The sequence below is a fragment of the Talpa occidentalis genome, unplaced genomic scaffold (assembly GCF_014898055.3).
Source record: "Talpa occidentalis isolate TD23 unplaced genomic scaffold, MPIMG_talOcc4v2.1, whole genome shotgun sequence".
Classification (NCBI taxonomy): domain Eukaryota; kingdom Metazoa; phylum Chordata; class Mammalia; order Eulipotyphla; family Talpidae; genus Talpa; species Talpa occidentalis.
Window position 1 is genome coordinate 2,879,889 of NW_026555331.1, and position 13,526 is coordinate 2,893,414.

Consider the following 13,526-nt stretch of genomic DNA (forward strand, 5'->3'; position numbering starts at 1 on the left):
GCACACACGCCCCGGGGCCTCGCATGGCCGCCGCCATCTTGCGACGGGCACGCTCCCGCCGGCGCCGCCGCCCGCGTCGTCCGGAGCGCGCACGTCGGCAATGACCCGCCCCTTCGCGCGCGCCCGCGCCCCGCCGGCCCCTCCCCCTCCGCGCGCGCCCGCCCCGCCCCGCCCCCGGACGCGCCGCGCCGCGGGGGCTGGCCCTGTCCCCGCTCCACCAATCAGACCGAGGTGGGCGGGCCGGCCGCGCCCTCTGACCTCGCGGGCCCCGCCCCCAGGCCCACGCGGCCCGGACGCTGCCGGAAGTGCCGCGCGAGTCGCGGGGCCGGGAAGCATGGCGGGCGCGCGGGCGCGGCGGCGGCGGGCGCGCGGCCCGGGGAGCGGCCCGGGAGCCGGAGCCGGCGCCTGCGGAGGTGACAGCGGGCGCCGCGGGGGGGCCGGCCGGGCCGGGCCGGGCGGCGGGCGGGGCCGCGTGTGGGGAGCGGCGGGCGCGGCCGCACGTGGGAGCGGGGCCCGGGGCCGGGCGGCGGCCCCGCCGCGCTCGGGGGCCAGCGGCGGCCGCGCGTCCTGCAGCTGGGGCGCGCGCGAGGGCGTCCTGCCCGAGAGCCGCCTGCGGTCCCCGGAGAGCCGCGCTGCCCTGCCGGCCGCGGCCGCGCCGCGGGGAGGTGCGGGTGGGGAAAGGCCCGGCGCGGGGCGGGCGCGGCGTGGAGCGCGGGCCTGATCGCGGGGCTGGTCCCTGCAGCGCCCTCCCTCCGGCGCCCCTACTCCCCGCCCCGCGGGTGGCAGCGATTCCGGCCTCTCGGACAGCGAGGAGAGCGTGTTCTCGGGCCTGGAAGATTCGGGCAGTGACAGCAGCGAGGACGCCAGCGCCGAAGGACAGGATGGCGCCGGCAGCTCTGAGGGCCACGGCGTCCTGGGGGAGCTCCCGGGACAGCAGGTGGGTGAGCGGTGACTTCGCTGGACAACGGGGGGCCGCGGGTGACCTGAGGGGGGACGACAGTGGCCGCAGCAGGAGCAGGTGTCCGCTCTCGCTCCCGGTGAGAGACACGAGGGAAAGCTCGGCGGAGCTGCACCCCGCCCCAGGCGTGGTGTCCAGAGCTCTGCCCTGGCCGCCCAGGGTCCACACCCATGACACGGCGCGAGAGCCAGGCCTGTCCATCCTTGCCGAGCCAGCCTTCGCCCTCCCGGTGCTGCCCACGAGGAGCCAGAGCCCACCTGCTCCCTGCTCCTGGCTGTGGCCGCGGGTGTGCGTCCAGCCGCCGTGTCAGGCGCCCCTTATCATCAAGGCCGTGTGTCCCGCTCCCCTTGAAGAAAGTACAAACATGTGGAGGGGCCTGGAGGTCTGGGAGGGGCGCAGGCAGCCCCAGGGAGGGCTGTGTGTTGCTCTCCCGAAGAGCTGGGCACCCCGCTTCTGGAGGAAGAGCCCTCAGTCTGGGCCGCCCCCTGTCAGGCTCTGGGGACCAGCCCCAAGGCTTCCCTGGACACAGCCCTGCTCTGGGCTCTCCTCTGCTGTGCGCTTGCCTCATTCTGTCCGGTTGCTCCTCAGGCTCCAGGCGGGCACCTGCGCTGGCTGAGCCCTGGTCCCCGGACGGCCATCCTGGTGGAAGCCGGGCCACAGGCTGCCTCTGCTCCTGCGCGTTCGATCCTCACACCCGGCGCGCGGGTGTCACGCGCAGGCCTGTCATGCTTGGAGCCGAGGTCCGTGAGGCCTACCCAGCAGGTGCCCTTTGCTCCGTGGGCTGCTGGCCCAGCAGCCATCACGGCTTCGCCTTTTGTTCCCTTTTTCTAAAACCTCCTAGTTTTTCCTAGAATGTAGCTGCTATCGTGGCCCCAGATGCATCTTTGTTTTCCCCGGAGCTGAGCAGCTGGGGGTGTCCCTGTTCTTCTCCGGGTCAGGATACGCCATGCTCTGGCCCTGCTCAAGGCCGCTCTCAGCCGTGTCTGGAGTCGCTTGATGGGGGTGGCGGGAATGGCACTGCCTGCTCCTGGGGGCCAGCCGCCATGGGGACTGCCGGGACAGTCGGGGTATAGGGGTGCACCCCAACTGGCTGGCCTGGGTGTCAGCAGAGGAACCGTGTCGGGTCAGTGGTGGGGGCTGCTGCTTAGGTGGAGCACAGGTACGAGCAGCAGCCCATGGGGTCTACGCCAGCCGAAGCTTCAGCTTGCGGGAGTCATAGCCGTGCCAGTTTTTCACTGTGTGTGGTTTTGGGGGTGAGAGCCCCACAGGCCCCAAAAGCCCCCGCTATGCTGATGGTGCATTTTCCAGGGGCCGCTCATCCCTGGGCACCCTGTGAGCACCCACGTCTGCCTTGGTCCCCTGGCCCCAGTGCCTGCCCTTCCCTGCCCCACAGGCACTGGGACTCTGGCTCTGCCCTGGCGCAGGCCCCGCCCGGCTCGCCCATGTTCTTCACTGCCTATGTGCTGGCGCTGCCAGGCTTCTGTGGATAGTAGGTTTCCCCTGGGCACTGCTGGCTCTGAGGACCCTTAGATTGGCCCAGAGGCCCCACGTGCGCACCCCTGTCTTCCCATCTGGTTGCCCCAACTTTGCCTGCTGATGCCTGTAGCCAGAGGCCAACCTGCCTTCCCCTCTCTGGCCCCCTGCCCAGGAGTCTCCAGCCCCAGGTTGGGGTGCTCGCCTTCAGGCGGATCTGGAGGGCACTGCGGGCAGCGTGGAGTCCGCCGGGGCAGGTGGATCCGCGCAGACCCCTGTGGCGGTACTTGTGCTCCTGAGGACCAGGGGTCCAGGGTGGCCAAGCAGGACGCAGCTGCCTCTGCTCCAGGCCACTGCGGCAGCCTCGCCGCCCCCAGCGGCCGCGCGCTCCGCTGCCCCCTGGTGGAGGCCGGCAGCCCTGCAGCGTCTCCTGCTGGCTGCTGGGGCCAGGGCTCCTGTCCCGACCCCCTGGCAGGGGCTGTGGGCAGCCCTGGGCCCGCACCCACACACCCTGCTCTGGCGGGGCAGGTGGGGCGGGGCGCTGGCTGTGTCTGGGGCAGGCCCGGGGACTCCGTGCCCCCACCCGCTGCGGTGACCCACTTTATGCGGGCAGTGCTCCCGCCCCGCAGCCGGGCAAGGGCGGGGGACACGGAGACCGAATCCCGCCTCGTTCCCGTCTGGAAAACACTGTCCCTCCCGCCCCTTCGCGTGGAGCGCGGCCGGGGCGGGCGGGCGGCCGGGCCTCAGGTGTGGCCGGTGTCCTGGGCTTCAGGTTGGGGTGGGGTTCTTGGGGCGACACTGCTGACCTGGTGGGAAGCCCCGGCCATGGCGCCTGCATTCTGGGCCCCAAGCAGCGGGACTGGACACTGCTCGCAGCCGTGAGACCTCAGGGCGAGGGTCCTGCTCGGGGACTGGCCGTCGGGCCGGGGGCTGAGAGCCACACGCTGCCCTCAAGTGCCTGGGCAAGATGGCCGCCCCTCCCTGGCTGGGCCGCCCGAGAGCCCGCTGCAGCCGGGAGTCCAGTCTTGAGCGAGAGTTGCGCGCGTGGGGCTGCCCATGCCCAGGGCCGCGAGGCCCGGCGTGACCGTGCTCCCCTCTCTCCGCAGGCCCCGAGGACAGAGGTGCCGCGCGCGCAGGACCGGGACGAGTACGCGGAGGACAGCTCCGACGAGGAGGTGGGCCGGCCGGCCTGCTGCGGGCGGCGGGGGGGCTTCCGTCCGTGCGGGGCGGCAGGTCCTGGCGTGGCCCGAGTGGGCGTCCTGGCTGCGCGCCGCGCGGGTCTGGAAGAGCGATTTCGGGCTCGAGACACATGACCGAGGGCGAGGGCGGCGGCGAGGGCCCCGGCCAGGCCCGTGTGCTCCAGGGCTGGGCTCCGGCCCGGGCGAGCAAGGGGCGCTGGGGGCCGCGGCCTCAGGTGGGCATGGGCCCCGCCCCGCGGCCTCGGAGGCCCCTCGCCCTCGGGTTTGTGGGGAAGGAACAGGCTGGGCGCCGACCGCCTGTCCCGTGCCTGGGGCAGCGGGTCTGGGCTGGGAGGTGTCCCCCAGAGCCCTACCTGCTGCCGTCAGCCCCCCACAGCCCCCCCCCGCGTGCCCCCCCCCCCCCCCCCCCCGCTTTTGGCAGCGGCTGCAGGAGCCTTGGCCGCCGGCCCGCCCGGTCTCTGCGTTCAGAGAACAGAGACAAAACAAAATAAATTGGTTTCCTGGCCGGAGCAGCGGGCGCTCAGCGAGGGAGGCCGGCCTGCGGCTCCCTGCCCGCCCCCCCCACGGCCCTGGCTGTCGGCAGCCACATCCTGTCGGCTACTTTTTTATATTTGGTATTTTGAGAAATCGACGGTGATGGTAACGGGAGAGGCGGGGGCGGGGCCTGCGCTGCCCACGGTGCTGCTGCTCCTCCGGCCGCCGGGCCCCTGCGGGGCTGCGGGGCTGCGGGGGCGCTTCCTCCCGCGATGACTATCCCATATGGCGGCCTGAGTGACAGGGGAGCCGGCCCGGCTCAGCCCGGGCGAGGGGGCGGCGGGCTCAGCTTTCAGAGCCGGGGCCAGGGCGCTGACCCCAGGGGCCGTCTGGCCTGGTCGGGCTGGGGCGAGCCTGGGGGAAGGGCCGGGGGGCTGTCGCCCTGCCGGGGTGGCGGCCTGAGGGGTGCGCCCCGCGGTGCTGAGGTGGAGGCCAGGGTGCGGGGGTCTACCCGGGGCCCCCCAGGGCCTCCTACCCTCGTGGCCCCCTTGGGCCTGCGGGGACCAGGGACCACCGCCCCGCGTGAGGGCCTGGCTCCTGCGGCTGCCCCCAACTCAGCCAGGCTGTGCCCCGAGAGCCCCGCGTGCCGTGGGCCTGGGGGTCCTGCCCCCGCGTGTCCCGCTCTCCCTCCTTCCAGACCACCCCACCTCACAGACGTGACTTCATCCGGCGGGGGGACCCTGGGGGCAGGGACGGGCTGGGGGCCGGCCGCCGGCCGTCCCGCAGCCGGGGACACGGAGGCCCGTGTCCTGGTGCTCGGGAGACGCGGGGTGGCCGGAGGGTCCCCGCAGGCCCCACGCGCCGGCTGGGCTGGGCTGAGGGCCCCGCGGGGCGGCCGCGCGTCTGCTCTCTGGCAGCGCCGTTAATGGCTTCCCCCAGCTACTGAACCGGCAGCTGCCTGGGCCTGGCGGCCTCGCTCCCGGGCGCCGCCCCCGCCGCCCTCAGACTGCAGCCTGCAGCCTGCTCGCGCTGGCCGCCCGCCCGGGGCTCAGGTTTCCCTGTTTGTGGAGAGCGCCGGCCTCCCTGGCGGCCTCCACCCCCGCGGCTGCCTCCGAGGGGGCCTCTGGCCCCCGCCTGGCCCTGCGGCCTTCCCGCAGGGTGCCCCGCCCCAAGCTGAGCCCCACACGGTGGGGGGCGCCCCAGGGGGCCTGGATCTCGGGGCCCTTGGTCGAGGTGCTCCTTGAGAGGAGTTGGGGGGGCTGGGCAGGGCCAGAGAAGCTGGGGCGGGGGTGGACCTGGGCGCCCGGCCTCCAGGGGGGCGACTGGGTGGGGGGCGCCCGCCTGCCCTGGGCCGGCCCTTGGGGGGCGGCTGTCCCCAGGGGAGGGGCCGGGTCTGCAGCTGTGTCTGGTGAGCCGTCTGTGAGCGGGCCGTGGCCACGCAGCCCGTGCCCACCCCACGCTGCCCGGCGTTCCTAGGGCCCCCTGCCTGCGGGAAGCAGGGAGTCAGGGTGTCTGCATGAGAACGCCTGTTGCCCCTGGGCAGCCCTGGACGCCTGATGCTCGCCCCCCACCTCCCCCCCGGCTCCACGGCCCGCCCTGTCCCGGAGGTGCCAGCATCCCACCCGTGGGCATCACGGCTCTGGCCCGAGCCGGGGCCTGGGCAGCAGCATCTGAGGGTGGACGGACGGCCTGCCCAGCGTCCGCGGGGCTCCGAAGGCCCAGGTCGGGAGGGCCCAGCCGGCCCTGTCCCCTGGGCTTGGCCTTGGCCCGGCCTCCTGGGGCCCTGGGCCGCAGGAGCAGGCGGCCTCTCCCCAGGCTGCGGCCTCTCCCCAGGCTGCGGCCTCCGGTCGGCAGGTGAGCCCGGCAGCACCCCGGGAGGAGGAAGGAGGCGCAGGAAGGCCGGAGCCCGGCGGGCGGGAACACTGCCGCATTGTAATCGGAGAGGGGCAGGGGAAGAGAGCCCGCGCGAGGGCGGCTGACCCCGCGCTCCCCGGGGACAGGTGGGAGCGGGAACGAGGAGCTAGTGAAGGATTCCAGAGGTGGGCTGGCTTCCTCTCTCGCAGACAGACTCGGGAGGGAGCGGGCAGCCGGCCAGGCCGTACCTGCACTTCCAATCTCGGCCTGACAGCTGCAGCCACTTTGGGGGAGGGGAGGGGCGCAGTGAGCGGCGGAAAAACCCCAGCCGCTCTCCAGCGGTGGCCGAGTCCGGCGGGGGGGGGGGGGGGGGGGGGGGGCCCTCCGCGGCCACCGGTCCTCACCGCGGGGCGCCTTGCGAACGCCTCGGGCTGGGCTGGGCGGCCCAGAGGGGTCTCGCTGGGGGTCACATGGGCTTCCTGGCAGCCGCAGGTGCTTGGGGGGGCGGGTGGGCGCCGTGACGAATCATGTGTGCCGCGGGCTCCCCGCCGGCCGGAGCTGACAGCGGGCGGCCGAGTGTTTCCAGCCCGCCTGGCCGGCGCACCGGCCTTTCCAAGCCTCCAGGCCCCCGCCCTGCACCCTGGCGGTGCTGGGGGCCACCGTGGGCCGGAGCACCTGCCACCCTGAGGGGGGCCGCAGAACTCTAGCTGGACCCTCTGGGTGGGTGGGCGGGGTCTCAGGTCTCCCCACCCCTGGTGGGGCTGAGTCTGGGGGGAGGGAGCGCTGACCCTCCTGCTGGTGCCGGACCCTGGGCCGCCGCTGCCCGTGTGGCTCGGGGTGGCTCCTGGGTCCTCTGCCTGGCTCAGCTGGGCATCATGGGTGGGGGTTCACGAGGGAGCTCGGCGGAGCTGGACAGGAGGCGGGGGGGCGGGCAGGCTGCACCCCCTCTAGAGCTGCACTAGGGCCCAGGGCTAGGGAGGGACCGGTGCCCTGCGCCAGCTGCACCCATCCCTGACCTGGGCTGGGGAATGCTGGCACGCTGGCCCATCCCCCCACGTTGGCCAGAGGGGCTCCTTCAGGGCTCGGGGAGGAAATTTGGGGTGGGCGTCTCCGAGGGAAGCCTTCACCCAGAGCCCCTCCTGCCCGCTCCTGTCAGGTGGGGCACAGCCCCGCCCTCAGGACTCTGGCTTTGCGAGTATCCCCCCAAGTCACACCCCTGTTTCCTCCTGGGGGGCCGCCCTGGCTCTGCTCTGCTGGGGTGCCCACGCGGGCCCCGGCACCTGCCCCTCTGAGGTTCCCAAGAGCACGCCAGTGGGGGCCCCGGGCCGGCTGGGAGGCCTGGGCAGCACCTGGCACTCTGGCCCATTCCTGCCGCTTCCGGAAGTCGGACTGTCGGCCGCCTGGGGGGTGCAGGGCCCCCCTTCTCCTCTGTGGTGCCCGTGTGGCTCACAACGCGAGCCGATCGTCACCTGCAGGCTTTAATGACCAGCCAGCTGTGCGCGGCTCTGGCGCCGAGTCCCCCCCTGTGTCCCCCCCTCCCCCCCCCCCCCGCCCTGGAGAGGTCCTGGGGTGGGGGAGCCGGCGGAGGGCCCTGCCGCCCTCTCGGGGGCCCGGGTTGGGTGCACACGGGCAGCGGCTGCTTGGTCCAGGGCCCCCACCCATCTTGCTGGGCAGTGCCCTCCCTGTGTTCCTCGGCCACTTGCCAGTTGGGGCGCCTGGGCAGAGTCTGGGGTGCTCCGGCCCACAGCCGGGAGCTCGCCCTCCCGCCGCCGGGCGAGGGCTGTGGGAGACTGCAGCCCGCGGCCCCTTCTCCGGGCCTGGCGGGACAGGCTGCCCTGGGTGCCGGGAAGCGGGGGCCGCGGTGCAGAGGAGGGCCGGCCGGGGCCGGGCTCGGGGTGGGGCGCAGGGTGGGCGCTGAGCCTGGCAGGTCAGAGGGGGCTCCGTGCGTGGAAGGTACCGTTTTGACTTTAATTATACAAAATTTGCAGACTTTATATTATCGTATCAGAGGCGCAAGAGGCCAGCACAGTGACCAGGGCGAGCCCCAGTGGGGGCCGGTGTGGAAAGTTCCAGGCGCCAGGCCCACGCGGGCCGGCTGAGTCCTGCTGCCCGCCGGCCGTGGGCCTCCTCGTGGCCGTGGGGGCGGCGCGGGCGGGCGGGCGTCGCTCTAGCTGCGAATGGCCGTCTTTCTGTCCCGGTCCTTGCTCTGCGGGGGAGGGGCAGCGTCAGGCGGGCGGCCCCAGCCGGCCCGCGGGCTCCCGCGGCGCTGCCCCGGCCGGCTGAGCGCCCCGCCAGGCTGCCCCGCGCGGCGCGGGGAGGAGCGCGCGGCCGCGATTGTAAAATTAAATTTCCCAGATGTTCAGGCCCCAGGAGCGCGCGCCGTCTGGAGAGGAAATGGGCTCGGGCGACCCTCGCCGTCCTCCGCCGGCTCGCCCGGCTCTTCCGGCGCCACCGGGCCGCGCGCCCCGGCCCCGGCGGCCTCCCGCGCAGCCCCGCGGGCGGGGCCGCCTGCGGGGCAGGGCGAGGGGCGCTGCGCCCTTCCCGGGGGGCGGGCCGCCCGCCTCTCCTCCTCGCGCGGGCGGTGTCCCGGGCCCCCCGCCCCCCCGCACCTGTGCCGGGGCGGCCGGGCGGCCCGCGAGGCGGCGGCAGGTGGGGGCGGCGGGGCGCGCACTCACCAGCTTCCTCTGGTTGCTGAGGCAGAAGGTGCAGATCTGCTTGGGCTGGGCGTTCTCGCCGGCGCGCGCGGGGGGCGCGGGCGGGGGGCTGCCGGCGCGCGCCGCGTGGAAGAAGGCGGGCCCCGCGTGGCAGGGCTGCCCGTCGCCGCAGGCCTCGCCCAGCAGCAGCACGTTGCCCAGGTGCGAGATGTAGCTGGAGGCCAGGCGCAGCGTCTCGATCTTGGAGAGCTTGCGGTCGGCCGGCTCGGTGGGGATGAGCGTGCGCAGCGCCGTGAAGGCCGTGTTCACGCTGTTGGTGCGGTCCCGCTCGCGCGCGTTCGCCGTGTGCCGCTGCCGGGGCTCGCGGCCGGGCCGCCCCCCGGCCCCAGGCCGCCGCCCCCCGCCCGCCGGCCCCCGGCCCGCCGCCGCGCGCCCTGGAGGCCGCAGCGCGCCGCGTGCACGCGGCAGGGCTTCTCGTCGGAGCCGGAGCTCTCGCTGCCGCGGTCCTCGTCCTCCGACAGCGGGCTCACCTCGGGGCACAGGTAGCGGCCGGGCGGCGCCGGGCGCAGCATCGCGAAGGACATGGGGCCGCGGGCGCGGCGTCAGCTCCGCCGCGCGCCGCTCATGCCGCCGCCGCCGGCGCGGGCCTCGGCGCCCGGGGCCGGGGAGGCGCGGGGTGGGTGCCCGCGGAGGCGGAGCGGCGCCGCGCGCACGTGTGCGTCCCGGGCTGCGGCGGGGCGGCCGGCCCGGCCTTTATAGCGGCGGCGGCCCCTCCCCCGCGCCGGCCCGCCTCCTCCCCGCCCCCGGCCCCCGGAGGCCGCCGCCCGCCCGGAGCCGCCGCCGTCCTCTGCCTTCCCGCCGCCGCGCGGAGGGGGTCGTGGCCGCGCGAGCGCCGGCTGGGCTCGGAGGCCGGCCGGGGGCGGGAGCCCGGGGAGCCCCTGCGGCCGGGGCGGCGCCGCCGTCCCCTCCCCCCAGGGCGCGGAGGGTCAAGCCCGCGACCCTGCCTCCCCCCCTGGCATGACCAAGTGAACCCAGCTGCCCGGCCGGCGCCTGGCCACACCCTGTCTGCCGCTCCCTCCCATGTGCGCTCGCGCTTCTGTGCCAGGTGGCTGGAAGCGGGGCACGGCGGGGGCCGGGGCTCCCGTGCCCCGGCGCGGGCAGCAGATGTGCGCGCGGGGCGTCCCAGGCCGGCCTGCACCTGCCACCTTCCGGCCCGACCCCAGGCCGGCCCCGGTAGCGGCTAGGCCCTCCGCTCGGAGCCGCCGCCGCCCGCCCTGGCGGAGCCCCAGCCCTGCCCGCTGCACCTGGGGCGCCCCGGGCCTGTCCACTTCCAGCAGGCACAGGGGGTGCGTCTGGGTGGGAGGGGCTGCAGGCGGCAGGTCCGCGGGCGGCCGGGTGGGGGGCAGAGCGCAGGGCTCCTGTGCTGTGGCCAGGGGCCGGGGCTGCCAGCCGCGCAGTCTCTCCGGCCCTCCCGCCTGGGCAGCGGCCCCAGCTCCTGGCTGGCGCAGGGAGGGTGGTGGCTGGCAGGGGCCTCCGCCAGGAATGTGTCCCGGAATGTGGCTGCTCTGCCCGCGGTGGGGGGGTGCCACCAGGGGGCGGGGGTCCTCCCGTGCCTACCGGGGGCAGGAGCAGTGGTGCCTGGTGTCCGGGCTCAGTGGGGTCTTCCCCAGGCCCTGTCTGTGGCTCCCCACATCTGCCTAAGGCCCCTGCCAGGGGAGGGAGCCCGCGGGCGATGAGGTCACCCTTGTCTGTGGCTGCCCAGAGCCCTGGCCAAGGAATCCGGGGGGAGGCTCTGGGGTTGGCACTGCTTCAGTGGAAAATGTGAGGGGGCAGCCTCGGCGCCTGGGGGCTGGGGGCTGCGCCTGTTGCCCTGCCACGTCAGACCCCGGGAGGGTGCCTGGGTGCTGCCGCCCGGTGGCCTGGAGCCCGGTCGCCCGCGCCCTTCCCCGCGCCTCCGCCCCCGGCCTTGAAGGGGCGCAGGGCGGTGCCCCGGGCTGACGTGCGGCCCCGCTGCCCCAGGATGTGCGGAACACGGTGGGCAACGTGCCCCTGGACTGGTACGCGGACTTCCCCCACGTGGGCTACGACCTGGACGGCAGGCGCATCTACAAGCCCCTGCGCACCCGCGACGAGCTGGACCAGTTTCTGGCCAAGATGGACGACCCGGACTACTGGTGGGCGGGCGTGGCGGGCGGCCGGGCGGGGCGCGGCGGGCGGCCGGGCGGGGCTTGAGTGCTCCGGGATGCCCTGTCCCCCAGGCGCACCGTGCAGGACAGGATGACCGGGCACGACGTGCGGCTGACGGACGAGCAGGTGGCCCTGGTGCACCGGCTGCAGAGGGGCCAGTTTGGGATGTGAACTTTGACCCCTATGAGGTAGGTGTGTGCCAGCGGCTGGCGGGGGCGGGCAGCCGGGGGCCCTGGCCCACGCCCCCCCGCGCTTGGCCCCCAGCCCGCCGTGGACTTCTTCAGCGGGGACCTCATGATCCACCCGGTGACCAACCGCCCGGCCGACAAGCGCAGCTTCATCCCTTCGCTGGTGGAGAAGGAGAAGGTGGGGCCCCTCCCCGGCCCCCCCACCCCGGCCCCCGCCCCCCGCCCGCCCTCGCACTGACCCCGCCCCGCGCAGGTCTCCCGCATGGTGCACGCCATCAAGATGGGCTGGATCCAGCCGCGCCGGCCCCGCGACTCTGCGCCCCGCTTCTATGACCTGTGGGCCCAGGAGGACCCCGACGCCGTGCTCGGCCGCCACAAGATGCACGTGCCGGCCCCCAAGTTGGCGCTGCCCGGCCACGCCGAGTCCTACAACCCGCCCCCCGAGTACCTGCCCAGCGAGGAGGAGGTGGGCGCTGCGGGGCGGGCCCCGGGGGCGCGGCGGGGCCGGGCGCCGCGCTCACCCCGCGCGTGTCTCCCCAGCGCCGGGCGTGGATGCAGCAGGAGCCCTCGGAGCGGCAGCGCAGCTTCCTGCCGCGCCGGTTCGCCAGCCTGCGGGCCGTGCCCGCCTACGGCCGCTTCGTCCACGAGCGCTTCGAGCGCTGCCTCGACCTGTACCTGTGCCCGCGGCAGCGCAAGATGCGGGTGTGCGGGGCGCGGCGGGCGGGCGGGCGGGCGGGGCGCGGCCGGGGCGGCCAGTGACCGCGTGTCCCGCCGCAGGTGAACGTGGACCCCGAGGACCTCATCCCCAAGCTGCCGCGCCCGCGGGACCTGCAGCCCTTCCCCACGTGCCAGGCCCTGGTGAGCGGCGACAGGGGCGGGGCGGGCTGGGGGGGCGCGGCCACGGCTCACCGTCCCCTTCGCAGGTCTACAGGGGCCACGGCGACCTCGTCCGCTGCATCAGCGTCTCCCCCGGCGGCCAGTGGCTGGCTTCGGGTGGGTCTGAGGGGGGCTGCCCGGCACGGGGGGGTAGGGGGGTGGCATGGGCGGCGCTGAACCCCCCATCTCTGCCCAGGCTCGGACGACGGCTGCGTGCGGCTCTGGGAGGTGGCCACCGCCCGCTGCATGAAGACCCTGCCCGTGGGGGGGGTGGTGAGGAGCGTGGCCTGGAACCCGCACCCCGCGGTCTGCCTGGTGGCCGTGGCAGTGTGAGTGGGGGCGGCGGGGGGGGGGCGGCGCGGGAAGAGGGGGCGCCTGGGTGGGGCTGAGCCTGCCTCTGGTCCCCAGGGAGGACGCCGTGCTGCTGCTGAACCCGGCCCTGGGGGACCGGCTGGCGTCGGGCAGCACTGACCAGCTGCTGAGCGCCTTCGCCCCGCCCGAGGAGCCTGTGCGGCAGCCGGCCCGCTGGCTGGAGGCGTCGGAGGGGGAGCGGCAGGAGGGCCTGCGGCTGCGCATCTGCCACGACCAGGTGGGCGGGGCTGGGGGGGCTGGGGGGCAGGGCGGGCCAGAGGGAGGCCGGGAGGCCAGGCCCAGCCAACCTCTCCCACCTGCAGCCGGTGACTCAGGTGACCTGGCACGGGCGTGGGGACTACATGGCCGTGGTGCTGGCCACCTCGAGCCACACCCAGGTGCTGATCCACCAGCTGAGCCGGCGCCGCAGCCAGAGCCCCTTCCGCCGCAGCCACGGGCAGGTGCAGCGCGTGGCCTTCCACCCCACGCGGCCCTTCCTGCTCGTGGCCGCGCAGCGCAGCGTCCGCCTCTACCACCTGCTGCGCCAGGAGCTCACCAAGAAGCTGCTCCCCAACTGCAAGTGGGTGTCCAGCCTGGCCGTGCACCCCGCAGGTGAGGGGCGCGCACCCCGCGGGTGGGGGCGGGGGCCGCGCCGCCAGGCAAGGCCGCCAGGCCCCCATCTCTTCTGTCCCCAGGTGACAACATCATCTGCGGCAGCTACGACAGCAAGCTGGTGTGGTTCGACCTAGACCTGTCCACCCGGCCCTACCGGGTGCTGCGGTGAGGGGGCGCGGGGGCGGGGCTGGGGGCGGGGCTGGGGCCGCCCCTGCCACGTCCTCACCCGCCTCCGCCCCCCCCCCCCCCCCCGCAGGCACCACCGGAAGGCGCTGCGCGCCGTGGCCTTCCACCCCCGCTACCCGCTGTTCGCGTCGGGCTCGGACGACGGCAGCGTCATCGTCTGCCACGGGACGGTGTACAGGTGCGGGCGGGGCAGGTGCGGGCGGGCGCGGGCGCAGGGTCTCCCCATGCTGAGCGCGCCCGTCTCCCCACAGCGACCTGCTGCAGAACCCGCTGCTGGTGCCCGTGAAGGTGCTCAAGGGGCACGCGCTGAGCCGGGACCTGGGCGTGCTGGACGTGGCCTTCCACCCCAGCCAGCCCTGGGTCTTCTCCGCCGGCGCGGACGGCACCGTCCGCCTCTTCACCTAGCCGCCCCCACGGCGGGCCCGCCCGCCCCAATACAGGCCTCCCTGCCCGTCCGCCCGCCTCTCTCGCCTCGGCCCTTGCCTCCCGCGCCGTCCTGCGGGCCAGCGGG

General features: G+C 75.3%; 2 protein-coding genes across 2 annotated transcripts; one reads left to right on the plus strand and one right to left on the minus strand.

The window, feature by feature from the left end:
• The first annotated feature begins 23 nt into the window (after positions 1 to 23).
• BOP1 (BOP1 ribosomal biogenesis factor) lies at positions 24 to 13,462 on the plus strand. Its single transcript, XM_037506040.2, is given in 18 exon segments — positions 24 to 89; positions 279 to 413; positions 743 to 937; positions 3,538 to 3,606; positions 10,632 to 10,786; positions 10,871 to 10,959; positions 10,962 to 10,987; positions 11,064 to 11,165; positions 11,241 to 11,453; positions 11,528 to 11,689; positions 11,765 to 11,845; positions 11,911 to 11,980; positions 12,060 to 12,192; positions 12,272 to 12,452; positions 12,538 to 12,826; positions 12,910 to 12,994; positions 13,086 to 13,193; positions 13,267 to 13,462. Coding segments are annotated over 18 exon segments (2,313 nt in total). The 3' UTR covers positions 13,421 to 13,462.
• SCX (scleraxis bHLH transcription factor) lies at positions 8,126 to 9,196 on the minus strand. The gene is given in 3 exon segments (XM_037496478.1): positions 8,126 to 8,164; positions 8,634 to 8,999; positions 9,002 to 9,196. Coding segments are annotated over 3 exon segments (600 nt in total).
• Positions 13,463 to 13,526: the final 64 nt, after the last annotated feature.